General features: G+C 42.8%; 1 protein-coding gene across 8 annotated transcripts in view; it reads right to left on the reverse strand.

Annotated features, from left to right (window-relative positions):
• tesk2 (testis associated actin remodelling kinase 2) overlaps window positions 1-25,611 on the reverse strand; it is a 104,591-nt gene that overhangs the window by 50,757 nt on the left and 28,223 nt on the right. For 6 of the 8 annotated variants that reach the window (XM_072574379.1, XM_072574374.1, XM_072574375.1 and 3 more), the window contains one exon: window positions 14,123-14,244. The exons of 1 other annotated variant lie outside the window; for it this stretch is intronic. In XM_072574379.1, coding sequence (XP_072430480.1) covers window positions 14,123-14,244 — 122 coding nt within the window. Of the gene's footprint in view, window positions 1-14,122; window positions 14,245-18,489; window positions 18,660-25,611 lie in introns of all 8 variants that reach the window. One more of the 8 variants, XM_072574381.1, reaches the window with a different exon arrangement.

Here is a 25,611-nt window from a genome sequence, read left to right on the forward strand (position 1 = left end):
ACTAAAACTAAAGAGAATTGACAAACTCTATTCAAAGAGTAATCATAAACTTTAAAGCAAGAGTAAACAATAACTTGTAACAATAAGGCACCTAAACCTACAAAAACCCCTTATGGTTTTAAAAAGTAGCATAATCTCTGCTGTTTAAAATTTGTTAATTATATACCTTTTTCCAGAACTGAACTCTATTATATTGTCACAGTGACAAAATTCAATAAAAAAAACTAAAATTCTGTACGCATGGTGAACCAAAATTCCTTTAAACTAGCATATTATTTAACTCAATGTTACAAAAAAATTAGTTCTTTAACAAACATTCTGATCAAATAAATGGGTGATCAGTAAACAAATGATTCAAAGAGAGGTCCACATTATCCTATAAAAATGTACTGTAGTGGAAACTGCACAGTGATACTAACTTACTGGTATAGCAAAGGCTACGGGTAATCTTGCACATTAATCAGATTGTTCTGATCCTTTGAAGAAATAATTTTGAACAAACACAAATTACAGTTAAAACGAAACACTAACTCTGACATGCTAAACTGTGATTCGTCTGATTACATTCAGCAATAAATGGCTCAGCATTCAAATCTTTGTATTCAAAAAGGTGAGATGCCATTCAACAATGCCCATGTTCAATAGGTAAAAGAAATTATGAAGCCTTAACAACAACATTGAGCCAGAACACTTCAAATTAACATGGAACATTGGAATAAAAAAGGTCCAGTTCCTGTTAATTACAAAAACTTCAAAAATATTAACAGGCAAGGAACAGAGATACGGACCGAGTACAGGCAGATGAGATTAGTTAAGGACTGCATCATGGTCGGCATAGCCACACGTTTCAGGCAGACCAAAGAGCGTCTTTCACTGAGTTGATCAACTTCCAGGCAGTCACAAATGTTGGGGATTACATCCTGGGGAACACACCATAGAGCACACAGACTCCTACATCACGGAGTTACTCTGGGAGAGCTTCAACAAAAAAACACCACCTGTTTCTCCAGACTTTCTTTGCAAAGGCACATTCCAGAAGGAGGTGTGATAGTCTCAACCCCTCCACAGCCACTTCCAGGGCAAATCAGACTGCAGATACAATAAGAATCTCACAGATAGTGCCTTTCTCACCAATAGAAAAGTAGTGTCTTAGTGCTGGTCAGAAAGTTCTGGAGATGAGGCATTCTGCCAAATGACTTGGACAGTCTGCTCAGGGAATCATGTGACAGGATCCCTCTCTTTTTCTCCGCAGGATTATGAGACCACTAGGTGTTGACCACTTCCTGATGGACTTGTGGTCAAAGTGATTTGGTTTGTAAATTTCTCCACAAGGGACAGGCCAGAACAAGTAGCTGACCTCACACAAGTGTTGCAGACTGGCAGATTCCAAGATCCAGGTCTATGTGTTGAGGATGCACTGAAGTTTGAGGCAGTTGCTGTCTGAGGTCTGTCCGCTGAAGCTAATGGGGGTCCATTTAGTTATTGGACTGTCCTGGTGCCTCAAATGCATGCAATTATTATCTTGTACAATTAAGAGATGCCTTTGGTTTGTTTGCTGGATAGAGTCAAACTCCAATGTTTGCTTGCTTCCTTGAAATGCTACTGTTCAGAACTGAATTGCATTTGTGACTATGTGCATAAATTAAATAAGTGAATCAAACCAGCAAATAAGGATGCAGAACAGTACAGTTCCAAAAGAAATGGGTTTAGCTTGGATTAAAAATTGAATAGGTATAGATTAAACAGAACTAAAGTTAAGCACTAAATAAGATTCAGAATCACAAATCTAAATTTATTAAAGGAATCTTCAGACTAGCGTACCAATCATATAAAACATCTAAGACGGAAATAATATGCAATATTGCCAGTCCTCCTGACATCACAAAACCTGAAAAAAAATACCAGCAGGAGCTGGAGAAATTTGTTTTTCATTAACTATAAAATAAGTAATGTTAAGCTCAGAAGACAGAATATAACTTTTTTTTGCAAATATATTAGCAAATTTTTTTAACTTCACAAACATATTAAATTATTGAAAAATACAAGAATAAATATCAGTATAATAAAAAGAAAAAAAACACACAAGTTACAAGACAACTACTGTTTACTAACTACTAACCTACCCTATAACACAAACCAAACCCTAACACTGTGCAAAGCAACACCAAAAAAAAACAAAAAAAACACAAAAGAAAACAAAATACAGAACAGCTATGCTTGGCACAAAGCTCCCAAACGAAGGAACGGGAGCATTGTATATAACTCAGAAGACCCTCTCCAGGGCCCATGGCTGGACAAATCTAACCATCCTGGTCAAACAAACACCCTAGTTAAGATAACTGACAAATCTATATCCAGGTAACTCAAGTAGGGCTGCCATGTCTTATAAAAATGGTCTGTTGTGTGGTGCACCATGTTTGTAAAAAAGGTCCAAGGGAATGTGCTCCATAATTGATTTCTGCCATCCCAGCAAATCCGGAGGGTTCTCAGACACCCAATTCATCAGAATATTCTTCTGTGCACAGTATGCAAGAACATTTAATACTTTTTTCCCATGCCCATCTAAAGATGGTAAATTCGGTAGACCTAACAGGAGAGATATCGGGTCGACTTTGACTTCAGTAATCAATACCCTCCCTATCTCTCCCACCACAGCACTCCAGTAAACACGAAGCCTGTAGCATGTTTAGAGGCAATGAGTAAGAGTATCTACACTTATTTTACATTTGGGGCACAATGAAGTTGCCCCTTTTTAAACTTCGCCATACGGTCTGGTGCCAAGTGAGCCCTGTGTAGAAGTTTTAACTGCGTAGTGCATGTCCTATTACAGATTGAGATCTTTTGAGTATTTTCCCATATGTTCATCCATGTTTCAGAAGAGATCTCCACTCCTAGCTCTTGCTCACAGACCTCTCATAACCAGTTAATATCCTGCCAGGCCTTGCCACCCAGCAGGTGATAGAGGGCACTAAGCAAAAAGGGTGCTTGCGGAACATAGCAACAACCGCTCTGTAATCAGGCTTATAGGGCTTAGTGAGAAGCGTAGTCTTCTTCTGGATGAAATCCTTAACCTGAAAAAAACAGAAAAGATCTCTGCTGGGCAACCTGAATTTGAGGCTCAGTTGCTCAAAAGACATCATAACCTCCCCCTCAAATAAGTCAACCAAACTAGAAACTCCTCTCGCTGCACATAGTTTAAATCCTGAGTCCATCATTCTTGGTCAGAACCCTGGCATGCCAACTATAGGCGAAAGTAGCAAAGTCTTGGATAAACAACCCTTACTCTGACACATCACCCTCCATGCTTTGACTGTACTAATGATAATGGGGTTCCAGCAGTGGCCCATAACTGTCCTCATCTTATCCATGAGCAACAGGCTAACAAGAGGGCACTTTGCCTGGGACGCCTCAATATCCAGCCAAAAGGAGTTTGGATTATTACCTACCCAATCACAGACAAAGGACAGCAAAGGAACTCAATTGATACCTCCTGATGTCTGGGAAATCAACTCCTCTCCCTCCCTGCAATTTAGAAAGTTTGATTAGGGGCTGCCCACGATGCCAGACAAAGGAACCAAACCACCCCATAAGCTTCCGCAGCGTTGACCTGGGAAACATTATAGGGAGCATACGCATGAAATAAAGCAAACGAGGAAGCACATTCATCTTAATGAGAGATATTCGGCCCAGCCATGAAATTGGAAGAGCCTCCCATCTCTAGAGATCTCGCCTAGTATTGTCGAGCAAGTGAGCAAAGTTAGCCCGAAATAACAGATCAAACTTGGGGGTAATAAGAATACCTAGATATCGGAACCCTGCCCGTGACCACTTGAAAAGGGAAGTTAGGGCCACCTCCAACTTCTGGCACATCCTTAAAGTTCCCCAAAGGCATAGCCTCCGATTTTGCAAAGTTAATCTTATATCCTGAAATAGCCCCAAATGAATTGATACATTGTATCAAATGGGGTACAGAGGTCATTGGTTTTGATAAAAACAGAAGGACATCATCCGCATATAGCGTAATCTTGTGTGTCCTCTATCTCACTTCCAGCGAGGTTATGTGGGCGTTCTGACGAATGACCTCTGCCAGCGGTTCTATAACCAATGTAAACGACAACGGTGACAGGGGGCAGCCTTGTCGACTACCCCTACCAATTCCCAGACTTCACCCAGTCTAGCAAAGACTCGACCCAATCCAAATTGTTCTAAGACATAAAAAAGATATGGCCATTCCACCCAGTCAAATGCTTTCTCTGCATCTAAGGAAATCACCAACCCCTGAATCGACAAACTTGGACCATATTCAGAAACTTTCTAATATTATTAGAGGACCAATGGCCCCTTATAAAGCCTGACTGATCCTTTTTAATAATATGGGGCAATACCCTTTCCAATCTCAGCATCAGGATCTTGGACAGAATCTTAAAATCCGAATTTAATAGAGAGGTGGGCCTGGATGAGGCACAATCCTCAGGAGCCTTCCCCTTAAGGGTTATGGAAATATTAGCTTCTCTCAAAGATGGTAGTAGGCATTCAGGCATATAGGAGTGATTGTACATTTCCAACATCGGCCCTGACAGAATCCCTATAAACTCCTTATAAAACTCACACGGGATACCATTAGGGCCAGGCGCTTTCTCACTCTGAAGTTGCCTAGCTACCTTCTGCCCTGAACTGTCCAGGGGGCATTAAGGAGAGAGTCCTGTTCCAAGGTTACCCCTGGGAGGCCCAAGTTCTTAAAAAAGGTCCCCATTTTAGCATTCCTGTCCTCGCAACCTTCAGACCGATACAATTCAGAGTAAAAGCTCCGAAAAGCCTCATTCATCATTTTAGCATCGTATGCAAGGACTCCGGCCTGGTCTCCGATTGCAGTAATGGATTGGGGAGCAGGCTTTCTCCTAGTCCCCTCGTGCTCCCGCGAGGAGGTTGAGCAATTCATCAGCTTCAACACATTCCACCCTGACCTTAAATTTACCTGGACAACCTCTGACACCTCCCTCCTCTTCCTGGACCTCTCCATCTCCATTAATGACGACCGACTTGACACTGACATTTTTTACAAACCCACTGACTCCCGCAGCTACCTGGATTACACCTCTTCCCACCCTACCTCTTGCAAAAATGCCATCCCATATGTCCAATTCCTCCACCTCCGCTATATGTGCTCCCAGGAGGACCAGTTCCACCACAGGACAAACCAGATGGCCTCCTTCTTTAGAGACCGCAATTTCCCTTCCCATGTGGTTAAAGATGCCCTCCAACACATCTCGTCCACATCCCGCACCTCCGCCCTCAGACCCCACCCCTCCAATCGTAACAAGGACAGAACACCCTGGTGCTCACCTTCCACCCTACAAACCTTCGCATAAACCAAATCATCCGCCGACATTTCCGCCACCTCCAAAAAGACCCCACCACCAGGGATATATTTCCCTCCCCATCCCTTTCCGCCTTCCGCAAAGACCGTTCCCTCCGTGACTACCTGGTCAGGTCCACACCCCCCTACGACCCACCCTCCCATTCTGGCACCTTCCCCTGCCACCGCAGGAACTGTAAAACCTGTGCCCACACCACCTCCCTCACCTCTATGCAAGGCCCTAAAGGAGCCTTCCACATCCATCAAAGTTTTACTTGCACATCCACTAATATCATTTATTGTATCAGTTGCTCCCGATGCGGTCTCCTCTACATTGGGGAGACTGGGCGCCTCCTAGCAGAGCGCTTTAGGGAACATCTCTGGGACACCCGCACCAACTACACTGCCTCGTGGCCCAGCATTTCAACTTCCCCTCCCATTCTGCCAAGGACATGGAGGTCCTGGGCCTCCTTTACTGCCGCTCCCTCACCACCAGACGCCTGGAGGAAGAACGCCTCATCTTCCGCCTCGGAACACTTCAACCCCAGGGCATCAATGTGGACTTCAACATTTCCTAATTTCCCCTTCCCCCACCTCACCCTAGTTCTAAACTTCCAGCTCAGCACTGTCCCCATGACTTGTCTGGACTTGTCCTACCTGCCTATCTCCTTTTCCACCTATCCACTCTACCCTCTCCTCCCTGACCTATCACCTTCATCCCCTCCCCCACTCACCCATTGTACTCTATGCTACTTTCGCCACACCCCCACCCTCCTCTAACTTATCTCTCCATGCTTCAGGCTCACTGCCTTTATTCCTGATGAAGGGCTTTTGCCCGAAACGTCGATTTTGCTGCTCCTTGGATGCTGCCTGAACTGCTGTGCTCTTCCAGCACCACTAATCCAGAATCTGGTTTCCAGCATCTGCAGTCATTGTTTTTACCTACACTAAATACTTCCCTGGCCTATCCCCATACTCAAACAGCCTTTGTCTAGCAAAAGCAAGTTCTTTCTTTGCGTTTTGTGTCAGTATTGAATTCAAGGCAGCCTGAAGGGCCGTGATCCACTGTAGCTTAGTGACCGAAGGCTGCGCAAAATGTGCTGCCTCAGCGGCTTTCAACTGCGTCTCAAGTAGACGCTGCTGTTCCTCCTTTTGTCATTTCCAACTAGCCAAATAGGAAATAGATAATCCCCTAACAAAGGCCTTAGCAGTTTCCCATAGCATAGACGGACTACTAGCCGTGCCGGAGTTGATAGTCAAGAATTCCTGAAACTCCTTCAAAAGGATTCCAAATTTGTGGAATAATTTAAGAAGAAAAAAAAAGAGTCCAAATGCCAGTGCCGCAAACCTAGCCCTTCACTCTTGACCTTAACCTCCAAATATACTGCCGCGTGATCAGAGATAGCTATATTCCCAATTTTACAACCCATAATCGAATCCAGAAGGGCCAAGGAATCCAGAAAGAGCTCAATCCTCGTGTGGCATTTATGTGGGTTTGAAAAAAAGGTGAAGTCCTGCTGGTAGGGTGAAGACATCTCCAAATAACCACAAGCCCCAACTCCTTGCATAAGTCAACCACCTGCTTGGCCAGGGAAGAAATAGTTGGCGGGGTCACAAGGCATCCTGTCCACTGTCGGATCCAAAAGTCAATTAAAATTCCCCCCTATAATAATGTGCCATGTTCCAAAAGCACTCAACTTAGAGAAAGCGCTAATCAAAAAATTTGAGGGGGATGCGCCAGAGGGCAGTAGACGTTTAAAATGCCATATTCCTCCCCATGTATCAGGGCTTTAAGTATCACAAACCGTCCCTGCTCATCTTTCACCTGCTCTAGTAATGCGAACGGAAGATTTTTCTGGATAAGTACCGCCACTCCCCTACTTTTAGTGGTAAAGGATGAAAAGAATACCCAGTCATAACCCCCCTGTTGTAATTTCAGGTGTTCCCCTTCATCAAGATGGGTTTCCTGCAACAAAGCGATATCAACCCTTTCCCTCCTAAAGCTAGAAAGCACTTTCTTTTCCTTTTAACAGGCAAATGACTTCCCTTAATGTTCCAGGTGCACCATTTAATAAGAAACTTAGCCATATCTCCTTTCAGAGACCCTTGAACCTCTCAGAGGGAGAACCCTGCTTACAAAGCGCCGAACGTAAGAAATAAAAACTCAGTCAAAGAACTATATATGTACAAAAACTACTCTATCATAACTATTAAAACTATTACTACCAAAAAACTACAAAGAAAACCAACTATAAAAACTTGAATAGAAGACTCTTCCCCCTGCCTATAGGGGGCACACACCTACCCATCCCCTCCTTCACAGGTCCTTCAAACCCAGAGTATGCCCCAGAAAAAAAACAAGGAGATGATCCTTAAATCAACAGAAAAAAAAACAGTCAGGATGAGCACTCCACCCATCCCTGGCTTCATGTCACCCCTACTTGTGACTAAAAGAGAAACAGAACAAAAAAAGAGACAACAAAGAATATCCACAAAATTTCCCATCAGAAAAATCCAGTTATTTAAAAAAAAAGGAACTTGTTCCAAAGTCTTTTCCCTCCTTTCCGAAAAGGAAAGTATTAGGGAGAAAGAAAGGAATTAAAAAAAGGAAGGGAAAACATGTGGAAAGATAGAAAAGAGAACAAACATTAACCGTATTCTTCAGGCTAATCCGTCTTTTTTAAAGTGTCTACAAAGGTTTTAGTATATCTGCTGAGTCAAATGTATAAACTGAGTCCTCGTAGCTGAAATGGAGCACGGGGGGGGGGAGAGTATCTCATGGAGTACTGGATCCCCAGGTTCTTCAGCCTTTTTAACTTTATCGAAGGACTTCCTCTTTCGAATTACAGCTGCTGAAAAATCCTGGAAAAACATGATTTTTGACCCCTTGTACAGCAGTGCCTGCGGATCTTTTCCCAGGGATCTGGAAGCTTCTATGACTTTTTGCTTGTCCTTATATGAATGGAAGTGCACGAGAACCAAGCGGTGGTGCTGCACCGGCCCTGACCTTTGCACTGTAACCCGATAAGCCCTTTCAATCTGAAGCCTGCTGGACTCAATGTGAAGGCCCGAAAGCTTTGGCATCCAGCTTTCAAAGCAGCTGACTGGTTGCTCACCTTCCTCACCTTCAGGGAGCCCGACAATTTGGAGATTTATCCTCAGACCTCAATTTTCGAGGTCGTCGATATGGTTTCGCAAGGCCCGCACCTCTCATTCCAGCATCTAGATCCGACTGGATGAGGACTTCATTACAGCTTCCGAGGCATTAGTTTGACCCTCCACCTCCTCCAGCCTCTCCCCTGGATCTCCTGCTCATGCTTCTGCAGCATGGATGCAATAGGTTGGACCTGGGCACAGATCTCCTCAATTGCAGCCCCAAACTTCAAGGTAAGTCTCTCCATCGTTGCAGCTAATTCCTGTGAGTCTGTCAGGTCCCCAGGGGGTTCAGGACAGGCTGCTGCTTCAGCAGCAGTCTCTGGTGTGGTAGGTGCTGCAGGGGAATGTCCTCCCTGCTGCTGTTTGCTCACTCCTTTTCCCTTTGGCATCCGGCCCACTCCCAAATATTAACAAATATGTGTTCTGTAAAGTTTTAAACTAATAATTCCAACACACAAGTTGGCCAGGGATGGCAAAAAAACACCATTATGCCTTGGCTGTTAGGCAGAGTTGTCTACAGCAGTTCTTCAGAATTGCCGCCATCTTGCCGAGTCCGCAGAATATAATTATTAATATACAAGGTAGATCAGGTCCATCATACACAACAACCACATAGTTGCGCAAAATGCCACCTGCCACAGATAAAAAACACAGAACACAGAACATAGAACAGTACAGCACTGTACAGGCCCTTCGGCCCTTGATGTTATGTCGATCTTTTATCCTACTCTAAGATCACTAACCTACATACCCTTCATTGTACTATGTTTCATGCACCTATCCAAGAGTCGCTTAAACGTCCCTAATGTATCTGACTCTTCTACCACTGCTGGCAGTGCATTCCATGCACCCACTACTGTGTAAATAATCTACCTCTGACAGCTCCCCTATACCTTCCTCCAATCACCTTAAAATTAGCCCCCTCATGACAGCTATTTCTGCCTTGGGAAAAAAAAAGTGTCTGACTATTCACTTTATCTATGCCTCTCATTTTCTTGTACACCTCTAAGTTACTTCTCATCCTTCTTTGCTCCAATGAGAAAAGCCCTATCTCCCTCAACCTAAGACATGCCCTCCAATCCAGGCAGCATCTGGTAAATCTCCTCTGCACCCTCTCTAAAGCTTCCACATCCTTCCTATATTGAAGCGACCAGAACCGAACACAATATCCCGAGTGTGGTCTAACCAGGGCTTTATACAGCTACAGCATAACCTCGCAGCTCTTAGAACTCAATCCCCCGCTCATGAAAGTTTACAGCCCATACACCTTCTTCACAGCCCTATCAACAATTCAGAATCTCCCAGCTCTTCTTCAAAAGATCTGATCAGTTGAATTTAAATACACAAATTTGAATCAATTAGGCATATTAATATATACTAATTGGAAGGATAAGTCATTCAACATCAAGCCTGCTCCATCATTCATCAAGATTACAGCTGGTCTGATTGTGATCTCAACTCCACTTTCCTGTCCACCACAGATACGTTCTTAACTAAAGGCAGTCCAAGGGTATGTGTCTCTGCATCCACTGCTCAAGGGAAAGATTACTAACACACTCTCAACGCTTTTTAAAAAGAAGTCTTATTAATATCAGGAGGCCCTTGACATGTAAACTGTGTTTTTAGTTACAGTCTCAGCACTAAAAACTAACCATTAGTTTTGTCCCTTCTATGGTACCTTCCTATTTAAAACAATATCAAATGGCGGAAAGTTAATAGAGCCCTATAAAAGCAGAAACCAGTCCAATAAAGTGCGCACAATTAATATTGCAAACAAATAGTTTAGTTTAGTTTAGTTAGCATAACCTGTCATTCAATAACAACTGAAACTCAGGCAGTCAAAATATGAAGCAAGCTTCTCAAGAGTTAAGAGAACAACAAAATGGCTCAAGTCCATTCTATGACAATTGCCAATTGGCCACGGTAAAGTCACATTATACTGTACAAAATACTGCATTTGGCCACAGTGGCTGAGTCAGTGCTTTCTTCCAGGCTCGTTCTGCCTGAATTACTGTAATTTGGAAGAAATTCAGTACCTTCCAAGTATGATGCTCTTTTCATAATACGTACATTGTCAATTTTTACACTTTTCATTCTCACAATTTTGACACCTGCACCCTCGTGCAAGTGCCCTTATTTTCAAATAGCTCTTCAACAAGTAGTAATCCATACAAGTGTCACAACTTCCGCAATGCCCCTTCACATTTTGGTCTGCAATTATGCCCAGTTCAGGAGTCCTGCCATTAAGATACAACTTCAGTTCCATTCCTGTTGTTGATCTTCTCAGTTCATTACTGTCCAACGGGGTGCTTTTCCCAGAGGGAAGAATGCTCAGATTCTGTGATCCACTGTAATAGCATCGTGAAGGGTGCCACATAGTGGCTGTTACAGTACAGGTGGCTGGGAAATCCTAGCCAAATATTAAGGTGAATTAATTCTCTAATACCACAAGACTCACTTCACACTGAGCTGCTGGTTTTCTTGAGGGTGCTTGGGTGTGGGAAGGCTGATATAGCAGCTCATTTATAACTACCAACAGGTAGAGCTGTGTCCAAGATTGTCAACACTGTTTGGAAGATCAGGTTTCTGTCTGCCCACAAGTTTCAAGCCCCTCCCTCCCCCTCCCAAAGACAGGTGATGCCAATTCCAAAGGCTTTTGTATTGTATTATATAGAGTGGGTTCTTATCGTGCAGTGGTAGTGTTCCAAGCAGATCTGGCTTCAAGTCCTAACTGATCCAGAGCAGTGCGATAAAATCCTTTAACAGTTTGATTAAAAATGCCTCACCAACAGGCTACAGCATTGACTATTATCGTATAGAAAAGCATGAATATGACACTGAAATAAAAAGACCAGCCAAGATCATAATGAATAGTATAACAGGCTCTCAGGGCTGAATGGCCTATTCCTGTTCCTAGTTTCAACGTTTGTATGTACAGGCCTGCCCTGGACATTGACAGTTAACATCCAAAATTAGATTAGATTCCCGACAGTGTGGAAACAGGCCCGTCACAGCCCAGCAAGTCCACACCGACCCTCTCAAGAGTAACCTACCCAGACCCTTTTCCCTCTGACTGATGGATCTAACACTTTGGTCAATTTACCATGGCCAATCCACCTGACCTGCACATCTTTGGATTGTGGGAGGAAACCAGAGCACCGAAGGAAATCCATGCAGACAGGAGAATATGCAAACTCCACACAGTCACCAGAGGCTGGAATCGAAACCATGTCCCTAGTGCTGTGAGGCAGCAGTGTTAATCACTGAGCCACCGTGCCAACGAAAAAATGTTTCAAATGTTCCAAAAAAAATTCTACTTTTAAAAAAAAATGATTGCAGCCACCAAAATAATAACTCAGACAAGACACAAACTACATTCAGCTGTATACAGCCAAAGTAATGCCAAAATCTTCAGTTCAACCTATAAACAGCACAGTGGCGCAATAAGGTACAATTCCTTTGCTATAGCAAATGAAGTGCAACTAAAAAGATTTCAGGAATAAGTATCCATGAATCTTTTTCCGAAGTACTACATACATTGTCAATGAGAAGTTAGTATTCTGAATGTGGCAAAGATGTGCTCATAAAAGCCACAATAAAAGGACAGACAGAAATCTGTATATCAAAAAGACTTGGCGGAGATATTCCATAGGTGTCTAGCAGTAAGGCACAAATAATCATTATTGAATGAAGATTTTTAGCCCCTACCATTCACATTGCAAATAGGTAAAAAGAAAAAGAGGGAGCACTGTTGGATCTAGTGATAGGAAATTTACCAGAACAGATGAGGGAAGTAAGCAAAGGACAATGCCTAGGAAATGGCACTCAAGAGATACAAGTTAAAGATCGAGAAGAACAAAAAGACCAAAATAATTGGGAAATAAAATTTTAGATGAGTTGGAAAGTGGAAAAACAAAACAAAATTTTATTCAGACAAATGTAGTTACAATGTTACAGTGGCAAAAAACTGTCAATTTAAATCTTCAACAGAAATCAATAAATCTTTCATTACTTAAGAACATAGAGGGAAACGGATCAAAAACAAGCAAATTGAGGCGGCACAAATCAGACATAACCAAAATGAACTTCAGAACAGGCTCAAGGTCTACTTCTCTTCTACTTGATCTTTCAAAAGGATTTGACACTTCACAACTTATGAAATACAATCAGCATACAGAGCAAAAGTGCAATCTATTCTGAACTTAACAGCAGAGCAGAAAGAATCATTTCACATGCATCACTGGACATCTCACTACTCATCTCATCAGTCTGGCAGACATAGTTAATACTCCTTTTGAAGGTATGAGATATTGATTGCCTCAGGTCTTCTCTTATTAAGTTATAGGACTAGTGGCAGAAACCTCAACAAATCCAGAGTAACTGAACTAATTCAGATAATAGGCACTTGTTCAGTTTTAGTTTTGAGCAGCAATACTTAACAGTATATTTTATGATCAAATTTTTATCTTTGATTCTATATATGTTTGGCTTTATTTCTAAAACCACAGTACTGGCAGCATTTATGGAGATAGAAATAGTGCCAACATTTTGAATCCAATAGGATTCCTCTTCAGAATTAGTTGCACAAGTTTGGATCATTATCCAATTCTATGCTAAGTAAATTATAATGTCAGAAACACAATATGATTCACCATTAAGAATGCAACTGAGATTAGAGCATTTTTTAAAATACTTTCTGAATTTATCACCTTTTTTCATTCATATCTTACACAACTACTCTCAAACAGAAGGTCTCAGAAGACCAAGAAACAAATCTAAATAAATCCTGCCTCAATATTGAAACATCCCCTCAAGCAAGAGTTCCTCTCCAACGTGGAAGAGCTGATTAGAATGTCCAGTAATATAGAATCCCTACAATATGGAACGAGGCCATTTGGTCCATCAAATCTACACTGACCGTCCGAAGAGCATCCCACCTAGACCCATCCCCCTACTCCATCCCTGTAACCCTGCATTTCCCTGGGCTAATCCACCTAGCCTCCTCATCCTGAGACACTGAGCAATTTAGCATTGCCAGTCCACCTAAACTGCACATCTTTGGACTGAGAGAGGAAACCAGAACACCCAAAGGAAACCCAGGACAGAATGTGATCACGAGAACAAACAACAGCACTGGTAGCCACACAGAAGCATATGTACACGTACAAAGATCACAATGTTGGAATTCAGAATGCTACAAGGGTTCTCATCTCTGTCTGAATAGCTAAGAAAGGAGAGAAAAATTGAGAATGGCTGACAGCAGTAATTTCATTTTCATACTCAATTTCTAACATCAAAATAAAAACCCAGACATTCAGTTAAAGGATTAAACAGATTAATGCAACAAGATAATATTCAATACTCTATAAAACGTTTATTCAAACCAAATTCATGAGCGTAGCTAATATTTTTGACATGTAAGCCACTTGCAAGCTTACACAACAATACCTAAATGTGCTTCCATCAGTAAAAGAAGAAACTTGGGAATATTAAAATCAAAGTAATTGAATGTCTAATTAGCAACACAGGGTAAGCACAGAACAATCTAAACATTTTCAAAAGTGAATTTCCTTCAAGACTAAATGGTTTCACCAATTACTGTTCAAGTACCTGAGAATGTTGGGATGAGAAAGACGATTCATTAATTGTACTTCCCGCAACATATTTGCTCTGTTGCTAGTCTGTTTGTTCATCTTAAGTGCCATTATTTGGCCTGATGTTCTGTGCCGCACCTGTAAAATTTTAAAAAAACTGCTGTTGTACGCATTACAACATAAAACCATAACTACATAATCTATAAAGAATCAAGACAAATAGAAAGAACAGAAAATGTTTGAGCTTCAATTTCCAGGATACACTGCAAACTATACCCACACATAGCAGACATCAGTTTTGAAAGTAATAGAGGAAAAAGCAAACCAGACTATGTAAAATATGGAGAAGTGCAAAATGGGATGACAGCCAAAAAGAGACAGTAAAACAATACAGAATTTAACAAAGTGCCACACAAGAGGCTTTTTCACAAGATTAGGGTTTATGGTATTGTGAGTAGTATGTAAACTTAGATTGAGGCTTAGTTCATGGGCTGGAACAAAAAAGTAGCAATAAATGGGTCACTTTTGGAAAGGGTCGGTGTAAATCAGATGTAGTGTTGTAAGAATCAGTGCTTCAGTCTTAGCTACTTACAATCTGTATCAGTGGTTTAGATGAGCACGCCAACTGTGGAGGATTCAAAGAAGCTTAAGAAAATATAGATCAGTTAAGCAATTGGGTAAGATGACAACAGGTGAAATATAACGTGGGGAAGTATGAACTTATCCATTTTGGTTGTAAGAATGGAAAAACAGTTTTTTTTTGCTGAAGCTAAGACCCCAATGGAAGTTATTCAGAAGAATTTGGAGATCCTTGCAGAGTGAAACATAGAGCATCATGCACAGCAATCAGTTAAGAAAGCCAAAAAGGTAAGCAGTCAACAGCATGGTGCTGGAAAAGCACAGCAGGTCAGGCAGCATTAGAGGCGCAGGAGAACTGACGTTTCGGGCATAAGCCCTTCATCAGGAATTCCTCTGATGCTGCCTGACCTGGTGTGCTTTTCCAGCACCACACTCTCAACTCTGAACTCCAGCATGTGCAGTCCTCACTTTCTCCAAAAAGGTATGTTGCCCTTTATTGCACGGGATCGGAATATAAGAACAAGGAAGTTTTGCTGTGATTATATAGGTTTTTGACAGGACCACACTTCATCTAGTATTTCCACTGCATGAGTGTGTCACTAGTAAGGTTAGCATTTGTTACCCATCCCTAATTCCCCATAACGTGGTACTGGTGAATCACCTTCCTGAAATCCTGCAGTTCATCTGGTGTCAGGACACTCAGTACTATTAGAAAGGGAGATCCAGGATTTTGACCTGGTGTCAATGCAAGAACTGCCATATATTCCACAGTGTGCACATCAGGATGGTTTTCAGCTTCGAGCAGAGCTCGCAGCTGGCTGCACTTCCATGCTTCTGCAGCCCTTCGCCTTCAGGTCAAAAGATCACATGGGTTTGGAAGACGCAATTGAAGGATTCTAGATCAAATTCAGCTGTGCATCTTCTGTATCGTACACAAGATGTCACTGAGCATTGGCGGTGGCTGAGGTTTTGATCAAGCAGGCTGCTTTGCTCCAAATGATGTCAAGCTCTGTTATCAGAGATGTACTCCATCCAGACTTCCCATCACACTGTCCATTTGCAACCTTGCAGATGGTAGACAGGTTTTGAGGAGTATCAATAGGAGTCAATTGCCACAGAATTCCTAGCTGCTGACCTGCTCTTATTACAACATACTTATATAGCTTTCATTTCTGGTAACTGCCAGGACATGAACAATGGGTGATACAGCAATAGCACTGCTACTGCAAATCAAGGGAGATGGTTAAGATTTTCTTGTTGGAGATGGTCATTGCCAAGCACTCAAATGATGCAAATGTCACTTGCCACTTGTTAGCCCAATCCTGGATGTTATCCAGGTCTTATTGTGCATGGACACAGATTGCTTCAGTATCTGAATAACTGTGAAAGGCACTGAATTCTATGTGAATATTTCCAAGTCCAACCCTATGATGGAGAGACAGTTATTGAAGTAGTTGTAGAAGGGTGGTTAAATCCAGGATGCTTCATATCTGGTGGTGAAACCCTGGTATTTCTGAAGATTCAGTGATAGGACCACAGATATTCTCAATATACGGGAGACCCAATTTCAAAGCTTACAAACTACTTGAAATGTGGAAGCATCTCAAATAGTATGGTAATCAACTTAAATAGAACATAGACTAGGGAGCAGAGCATACACATAGCATATGACATGTCTAGTAAGTTTGCAGATGACACCAAAATTGGTGGTATAGTGAGCAAAGAAGATTATCAAAGAGTACAATGGGATCTTGATCAACTGGGCCAGGGGGCAAAGGAATGGCAGGTAGAGTTTAGTACAGATAAATGCAAGGTGTGGCATTTTGGCAAGACAAACCAGGGCAAAACATACTCAGTTAATGATAGGATCCTGGAGAGTGTTGTCAAACAGAGAGACCTAGGGGTTCGGGTTCCTTCAAAAAGGTGACACCACAGGTAGACAGGGTGGTGAAGGCAGCACTTGGCATGCATCCCTTCATCAGTCACAGCATTGAGCATAGAAGTTGGGATGTCATGTTACAGCTGTACAAGACATTAGTAAGGCTACTTTTGGACTTCTGAAGTACTGCACATCAACCTGGTCACCTTGATATTGGAAAGATGATGTTATTAAACTGGAAAGGGTTCTCACAAGATTTACAAAGATGTTGCCAGAACTGAAGGGTTTGAGGTTCAAGGATAAGTGAGGATTTTTTTTCACTAGACCATAGGAGACTGAGGGGTCACCTTATAGAAGTTTTTTTTTAAATTGTGACAGGCACAGATAAGTAAACAGTCAATGTCTTTTGCCTAGGCAAAGGAGTCCTAAACCAGATGGCATAGATTTAAGATGAGAGGGGACGAGAGGGACGAGAGAGGGTGGTGCATATTATGGAATGAGTGCCAGAGGAAGTGGTAGATGTTGGTACTATTACAACATTTAAAAGACTTTTCAACAGGTGCATGGATAGGAAAAGGTTGAGAGAGATATAGGTCAACAAGAGAGTCTAGGTCAGTTTAGGAAACCTGTTCGACAAGGTGGGGCAAAAGAGCCTTTTTCCGTGCTCTACGACTCTACATTACTGTGGGTCTGGAGTCATATGTAGGCCAGACCAGGTAAAGATGTCAGTTTCCTTCCCTAAATGACATTAAATGGACCAGATAGGTTTCCCTGACAATTGATTCATGGTCATCATTAGACTCTTAATTCCAGAATTTTATACTCTACCATCTGGCATGACAGGTTTCAAACTCAGGTCCCCAGATTATCATCTGGATCTCTGGATTATCAGTGTTGAAAAGTGTGTCGCTGGAAAAGAACAGCAGGTCAGGCAGCATCTGAGGAGCAGGAGAATCAACATTTCGGGCATAAGCCCCTCATCAGGAATGGGTGCGTGCGCGCATGTGGCTAAGAGACAAATAGGAGGGAGAGGGTGGGATAAGGGGGAAGGTAGCTGGGAAGGAGATAGGTAAATGCAGGTAGGGGGTGTTGGCAATAGGTTGGAGAAGAGGGTGAAGCGGATAGTTTGGAAGGAAGATGGACAGGTAGGGCAGTTGAAGAGGGCGGTGCAGAGTTGGAGGGTTGGATCTGGGATGAGGTGGAAGAGGAAATTGATGTTGATGCCATGTGGTTGAAGAGTCCCAAGCCGGAAGATGAGGCATTCTTCCTCCAAGGGACTCAGATTTGATGGTGGAGGCAGCCCAGGACTTGCATGTCCTTGGTGGAGAGAGAGAGATGAGATGATGAAGTGGTCAGCCAGAGAGCGATGGGGTTGCTTGTGTGTGTCCCAGAGATGTTCTCTGAAATGTTCCACAAGTTGGCATCCTGTCTCCTCAATGTAGAGGAGATTATATCGAGACGAATGCAGTAGATGAGGTGTTTGGATGTGCAGGAAAATCTCTGCCAGATAAGGAAGGATCCTTTGGGGCTTTGGATGGCAATGGAGGGCGGGGGGCGCGGGTTTTATACCTTTTGTGGCGAGTATGGAGGGTGGGTTGATGGGGGGAAATGGACCTAACAAGGAAGTCATGAGGGAAGGAGTTCCGCAGAATGCTAATGGGGTGAAGGGGGAACTCTCTCTCTGGTGTTGGGGTCTGACTGTATGTGGCAGAAATGATGGAGGGTGATGTGCTGTATCCGGAGATTGGTGGGGTGGAAGGTGGGGCCAGGAGGGCTCTATCCTTGTTGCAGTTGAAGTGGTGGGATTCAAAAGTGGAGGTGCGAGAAGTAGAGGAAATGTGCTGGAGGGCTTCGTTCACCACATGGGAGGGGAAATTGTGACCCTTGATAGGAGGCCATGGATTATCAGTCCAGGAAACCATTACCTCCCAATTGTTGCCTTTATGTTGCAAGACTGTTTGAATCAATTGTATTTATTAGCATGATGGCAACGCCACACAGTACGATAGATATTCTCAGTGTCAAAATGGGACTTCCACTCCAAAGGATTGTGCAGTGGACACTCTGACAAACACCATCATGATTAAATAAACATCTAAGACAAAACAGAGAAAGACAAGGTCAATTATGTATTATTTTTTGTGTCTGTTTGACTTCTTACCACTTGCCATAGGCCCAGTCTGGCAGCAATATGCTTCAGGACTCTGCTAGCTCAGTCAGCTACCTATCATACTGTGTGGCACTGCCATCATGCCAACTTGATACAATTGATTCGAACAGTCTTGCAACACAAAGGCATCAGTTGGGAGGTGATGGCTTCTATTTCAAGAATCACAATACGGTTGAGCCATACTTGATTATGGACAGTTAAACCCCACAGAGTCCAATCTGTGCCCTTGTTACACTCAGTGCTTCTTCCAAAATGTAAATCACTGTGGATGGAAATTTGTTAATCAACAAATGATGGGCAGCAAATGGGCATCAAGTGGTTTTCTTGGTTACGCACGAGATGCCACAAAGCTTCATGGATTAACATCAATATTGAGGACTTCCAAAGCACGCCTCCGAACAGCATAAGCCTGCGCTTCTCTAAGAACTGTGGTAGCTTTTCAGCCCATGGGCCTACCCAACTTTCTAGATCATGCTGATCCTCTTCTCAGTCCAAAAAATGATATCACCTCTATATCCTTATGATGTCATTTATCCAGAAGTTAATTTGTCTTGAACCTGTTCAATGATTGAACTTCCATTGCTGTCTCGTGTAGAGAATTACAAAGACTCACCACCCTCTGATGAAAAACATTCCTCACCACCTCAGACTTAAAGAGTCTGCCCTTTACTCTGAGGGTATGCCCCCAGTTCTAGAGTCACCAGCCAGGGTAAGCATCCTATCTACATTCACCTTGTCATGTCTGACTTCAGAATTTTCTAAGTTTCAATGAGATCACCTCTTATTCTTTGGAAGTGTAAATAATGCTGTCGCCATTTCCCAAAGCAGAAGGTAATTAAAAATGTCAAGACGACAAGTCTAAAGTTACATTCTCTAAGTGCATGGAGCAATAAGGTAGATGAATTAACAGTGCAAATAGTTGTAACAGGTACAAAAGGAATACATGGCTGCAGGGTGACCAAGACTGGAGACTTAACATCCAAAGGAAATTCAACCTTGAGGAAGGCAAGCAAAAGAGGTGTTGGGGTGGGGCCTCTAATTGGCTCAATCCCTAGTTGGTTCAACATACTGTTCCAGAAAGCTATCTCGTACATATTTCAGGAATTCATCCTCGAAAGCAGTGCTGACTTGGTTAAGTCAGTCGACATGCTAATGATGTCACCCATTATCATTGCGTTACCAACATAACATACATCCAACTTCTTGAATTAAAGCATGCCCTACATTAGGACTATAGTTTGATGTTTAGAAACACCTCTCAATGGTTGCCACCTCTTACTCCACTGAATGGATTCTATACCTCGATCCTTTGATTGAAGATCCTCTATTACAAATTTTTAATGTCATTCTTTATAAAAGCACTACTCCAACACTTTTCCTTTTCATCCACTCCTAAACACGGACTATTCCTAGATATTCAGTCCCAATCTTGATCAGCCTGAAATCACTTCATCCTTCCCAGTGGCATTACCAAATCTCCCTGCAAGGATTTTCAGCCTGGTCCTGCAAAGATAGAATCCATCTGACTTCTAAAGCTTCAACCCATCACAGAACTGGTCCCAATGCCTCAGAAATCTAAAAAGTGTTACCTCCTAGTTTTCTAGCAAATGTTTGATCACTCATTTCTCTTGTTTATACTCACTACTATGTGGGACTGGGAATAATCCTGAGATTACTGCTTTGGAAGTCCAATTTTACAAACTCCTTAATAATGCCCAGATATTTCCTTTGAAGACCTTATCTTCTTCCTAACAAGATGAAACACAACCTCTATTCACTCTTCTCCAGAAGAAGAATGACTGCAACCATTGTGATGGCTTTAAACCTGGCAAAATACCATCCTGGAGTCATGTCTGTGGACACAGAAATGTCTGTCTTCTACAAACCAAAGAAACCCTATCAGTACTGCTCTTCCATTCACCTGCTCCCCCTCCTTTACAACTGAGCTGCCAGTGGTGCTAACATCTTGCCTCGGATTGCATTCCTCCAGAGGAACTAGTACCCTCACCAAAGTGGAAAACCATTTGCAAAATCAAGGGACTGCCCAGTGGTCACCCATTCCTTATCAGGCTGCACTCCTCTATGCTGCAGTGTGACCACATCATCCTCTGCCTCACAAACACACAGGTGATGCTTATCATCATTCAAGTTCCAAAATCCAGAGCTCTAGTTTCTGCAGACAGTGACATATGTCCAACTCAGAAACATGGTGCACCCATGACTTAACATATTCCACAGACCATGAATGTTAAGTGACTGAATTACTCTGCCATATTTAATTGTACCAGCCAGTTACTCACCAACAGCTCATGTTGCTGTTGCAAAGTGGGAGTTAAGTATTGGACAGTGCTAAACATAAATTAAAAAAGGGGTTGAAAAAAAGTAACTCCTTCCAATTTCATCTCACTGACTAACAAGTGGTCAGTTTATCTACTGATGTGATCATGATAGCAATCAAGTGTGAGACATTAGTTGTAAGATACAATTTTGTGCACTTGACTAGCCTACAGAACAGTTTTCCCAATTTTGTTATGACTTTCTGGAAGCAGAAACCAGTTTTCAAAATCAACTGCGTGCCGATGGTTTCTGTTCCAACAGTTTCCTTAACTTTTTTTAAAAATCCAAGTCTGATACAGTGGAGTGGCTGGCTAGACCATTTTGGTGGACAATTGACAGTCAACCATACTGGATTTTTATTTGGAGTCAAATTAGGGCAGACCACGTAAAGGCAGCAAATTGACTTCATTGAAGGATATCCATGAGGGCATGATGAAAGACATGCAGGTGTAGCAAGTAATTTGCAGGGCAAATGGTATTAACAGCTCTAAAAAGAACTACTCTTGCTCCTGGCTTCTATGTTTCTACAGATGAAGAGTTAAGTAAAGCAGTAAACGAAACTGAGAACACGTATAATATCTCCCTCCCACCCCCACTCCTCTAACCGGAAGAAAAAGACTCTAAGGTAAGGCTTTTATTTCTTTTCTTTATCTTTCTTTTTCATATATTTAAGCACATTGTTTGGTTTTAGTTAGTTCATACAAAGCTAAGCTTACAATGGCAGGGGACGTCAGACCCATGGCATGTGCCTCTTGCTTGATGTGGGAGATTGGGAACTTATCTGATGTTCCTGACTCTTACACTTGCAAGAAGTGCGTCCAGCTGCAGCTCTTGTTTGACCGCATAACGGCTCTGGAGCTGCGGATGGACTCACTGCGATGCTGAGGAGGTTGTGAATAGTATGTTTAGTGAACTGGTCACACCGCAGGTTAGAATTGCTGAGGGAGACAGTGAACGGGTGACCAAAAGGCAGAAAATGAGTAGGAAGGCAGTGCAGGTGTCTCCTGTGTTCATCTCCCTCCAAAACACGTATACGATTTTGGATACTGTTGGGGGAGATGGCATGCTAGGAGAGGGCAGCAGTTGTCGATCATGGCACTGTGGCAGGCACTGCTGTTCATAACGGCAGGAAAAAGACTCGTAGGGCCATAGTCGTAGAGGATTCTATTGTGAGGGGAGTAGATAGGCGGTTCTGTGGCCGAAAACAGGACTCCTGGATGGTATGTTGCCTCCCAGGTGCCCAGGTCAGGGATGTCACCGATCGGCTGCAGAGCATTCTGAAAAGGGGAGGGTGAACAGCCAGTTGTCTTGGTGCATAGGCGCACCAACAATATTAGTAAAAAAGCGAGATGATGTCCTGAAAGAAGAATTCAGGGAGCGAGGAGAGAAGTTAAAGAGAAGGACCTCAAAGGTAGTGATCTCAGGATTACTACCAGTACCACATGCTAGCCAGAGTAGAAATGAAAAAAAAAAGGCAGGATGAACACGTGGCTTGAGGGATGGTGTAGGAGGGAGGGATTCAGATTTGTTGGACATTGGGACCAGTTCTGTGGAAGGTGGGACTATTACAAAATGGACGGTATATATCTGAACCAGACTGGAACCAATGTCCTTGGGGGGAGTTTTTGCTACGGCTGTTGGGGAGGTTTTAAACTAATGTGGCAGGGGGCTGGGAACCAGAAGAGAAAACAAGTAGGCAGTGAGCTGAAGACTGGAGACTAAAAGAATCATGAAGATAGCATTAACAAAGGGAAAAGTAGACAGAGAGTAGATGAATGCAAAAGAACTGGTGGCTTGAAATGCATCTACTTTATGCAAGGGAGTATAGTGTGTATGGCAAATGAACTCAGGGCTTGGATTGGTGCCTGGGAGTATTACTTTATTGCAGTCAGAGACTTGGTTGAAGAGCATGATTGGCACCTAAAGTTGCATTGCTGGTCAGGAATGATATCACGGCTATGCTAAAGGAGGACATTATGGAGATCTTGGATAGTGAGGCATTATGGGTGGAGCGGAGAAATAAGAAGGGTGCAGTTACATTGTTGGGGCTGTATTACAGGCCTCCCAACAGTGAGCGTGAGGTAGAAGAACAAATAGGTAAACAGATTATGGAAAGATGTAGAAGCAATAGGGTAGTGGTTTGGGAGATTTTAATTTTCCCAACATTGACTGGGATACACTCAGCAGCAGAGGTCTGGATGGGGTAGAATTTGTAAGCAGCATCCAGGAAAGTTTTCTAGAGCAGAACTTCAATAGTCCGACGAGGGAAGGGGCCATCTTGGACCTGGTACTGGGGAACGAGCCAGGACAGGTAGTAGAAGTTGTGGTGGGGGATTTCTTTGGGAAGAGTGACCACAATTCTGTAAGTTTCAGAATACTCTTAGATATAGATGAGAGTGGTCCTAAGGGGAGAGTACTAAACTGGGCCAAGGATAATTATATCAAAATTAGGCAGGAGCTCGGAAATGTGGATTGGACACAGCTATTTGAAGGGGAGTCCACATTTGATATGTGGGAAGCTTTCAAAGATAGGTTAAAGATAGTGCAGGATAGACATGTCCCATTGAAGGCAAAGGATAGGATGGGCAAGATTTGTGAACCATGGATGACAGGAGAAATTGTACGACTAGTCAAGAGGAAAAAGGAAGCGTACATAACGTCTAGGCAGTTCAGAACAGAACAAACCCTGAAGGAATATCGGAAGAGTAGGACAAGCCTTAAACGAGGAATCAAGCCGGCTAAAAAGGGTTCACAAAATAGCTTTAGCAAGCGGAATTAAGGAGAATCCCAAAGCACTTTATTCTTATATAAGAAGCAAGCAGGTAACTAGAGAAGAATTGGTCCACTAAAGGATAAATGAAGGAAGGCTGTGTTTTGAACCTGAGAGAATGGGTGAGATTCTGAATGACTACTTTGCATCAGTGTTCACTGAGGAGAGGAACATGATAAAATGTTGAGATTAGAGATAGAAGATAAATTAGTCTGGATCACGTTTACATAAGTAGGGAAGATGTGTTGGGTAGACTAGAGGTCATTAAGGTAGACAAATCCCCAGGACCAGATGGGATCTATCCCAGGTTGCTGAGGGAAGCGAGAGGAGAAATAGCTGGGGCCCTGACAGATATCTTTGCGGCATCCTTCAATACAAAAGGAGTGCCGGAGGACTAGAGGGTTGCTCACGTTGTTTCCTGTACAAGAAAGGTAGTAGGGATATTCCAGGTAACTACAGACCAGTGAGCCTGACGTCGGTGGTGGGAAAGTTGCTGGAGAAGGTATTGAGGGATAAAATCAATTTCTATTTTCAAAAGAATGGGCTTATCAGTGATAGGCAACATGGTTTTGTGCGGGGGAGATTGTGCCTTACCAACTTAATAGAGTTCTTTTGAGGAAGTGACCAAGTTGATAGATGAAGGAAGAGCTGTAGATGTCATATACATGGACCTTTAATAAGGCGTTCAATAAGATTCCCTATGGCAAACTAATGGAGAAAGTGAAGTCACATGGTGTGCAGGATGTTCTAGATAGGTGGATAAAGAACTGGTTGAGACAGACAGAGTAGTTGTTGAAGGGAGTTTCTCAAAATGGAGAAAGATGACCAGTGGTGCTCCACAGGGATCAAGTGCTGGGGCCACTGTTGTTTGTGATATACATAATTTATCTGGAAGAGGGCACTGTTGGTATGATCAGCAAGTTTGCAGGTGACACGAAGATTGGTGGAGTAGCAGAAAGCATAAGAGACTGTCAAATAATACAAGAGAATATAGATAGATTGGAGAGGTGGGTGGAGAGGTGGCAGGTGGCATTCAATCCAGGCAAAATGTGAGGTGATGCATTTTGGGAAGTCTAATTCTAGAGCAAACTATACAGTAAATGCAAGAGCCTTGGAAAAAGTTGATGGGCAGAGAGATCTGGAAGTGCAGGTCCATTGAACCCTGAAGGTTGCTGCACAGCTGGATAGAGTGGTCAAGAAGGCATATGGTGTGCTTGCCTTCATCGGACGGGGTATTGCGTATAGGAGCTGGCAGGTCATGTTAAAATTGTACACAACATTGGTTTGGCCACATTTAGAATACTGTGTACAGTTCTGGTCACCACATTACCAAAAGGATATGAACGTTTTGGAGAGGGTGCAGAGAAGGTTTACAAGGATGTTGCCTGGTATGGAAAGTGCTAGCTATGAAGAGAGGTTGAATAGGTTAGGATTGTTTTCATTAGAAAAAAGGAGATTGTGGGGGGACCTGATTGAGGTCTACAAAATCATGAAGTGTATAACAGGGTAGAGAGAGAGGAGCTTTTTCCCCAGGGTAAAAGATTCAATAATGAGAAGTCATGCTTTCAAGATGAGTGGTGAAAAGCTGAAGGAAGATACATGCGGCAAGTACTTTACACAGAGGGTGGTAGGTGCCTGGAACGCATTGCCAGCAGAGCTGGTAGAGGCAAGCATGGTAGATTCATTTAAGATGCGTCTGGACAGATGCATGAGTAGGTGGGGAGCAGAGGGATACAGATGCGTAGGAATTGGGCGACAAGTTTAGACAGT

Source organism: Chiloscyllium punctatum, chromosome 7 (assembly GCF_047496795.1).
Source record: "Chiloscyllium punctatum isolate Juve2018m chromosome 7, sChiPun1.3, whole genome shotgun sequence".
Lineage (NCBI taxonomy): Eukaryota > Metazoa > Chordata > Chondrichthyes > Orectolobiformes > Hemiscylliidae > Chiloscyllium > Chiloscyllium punctatum.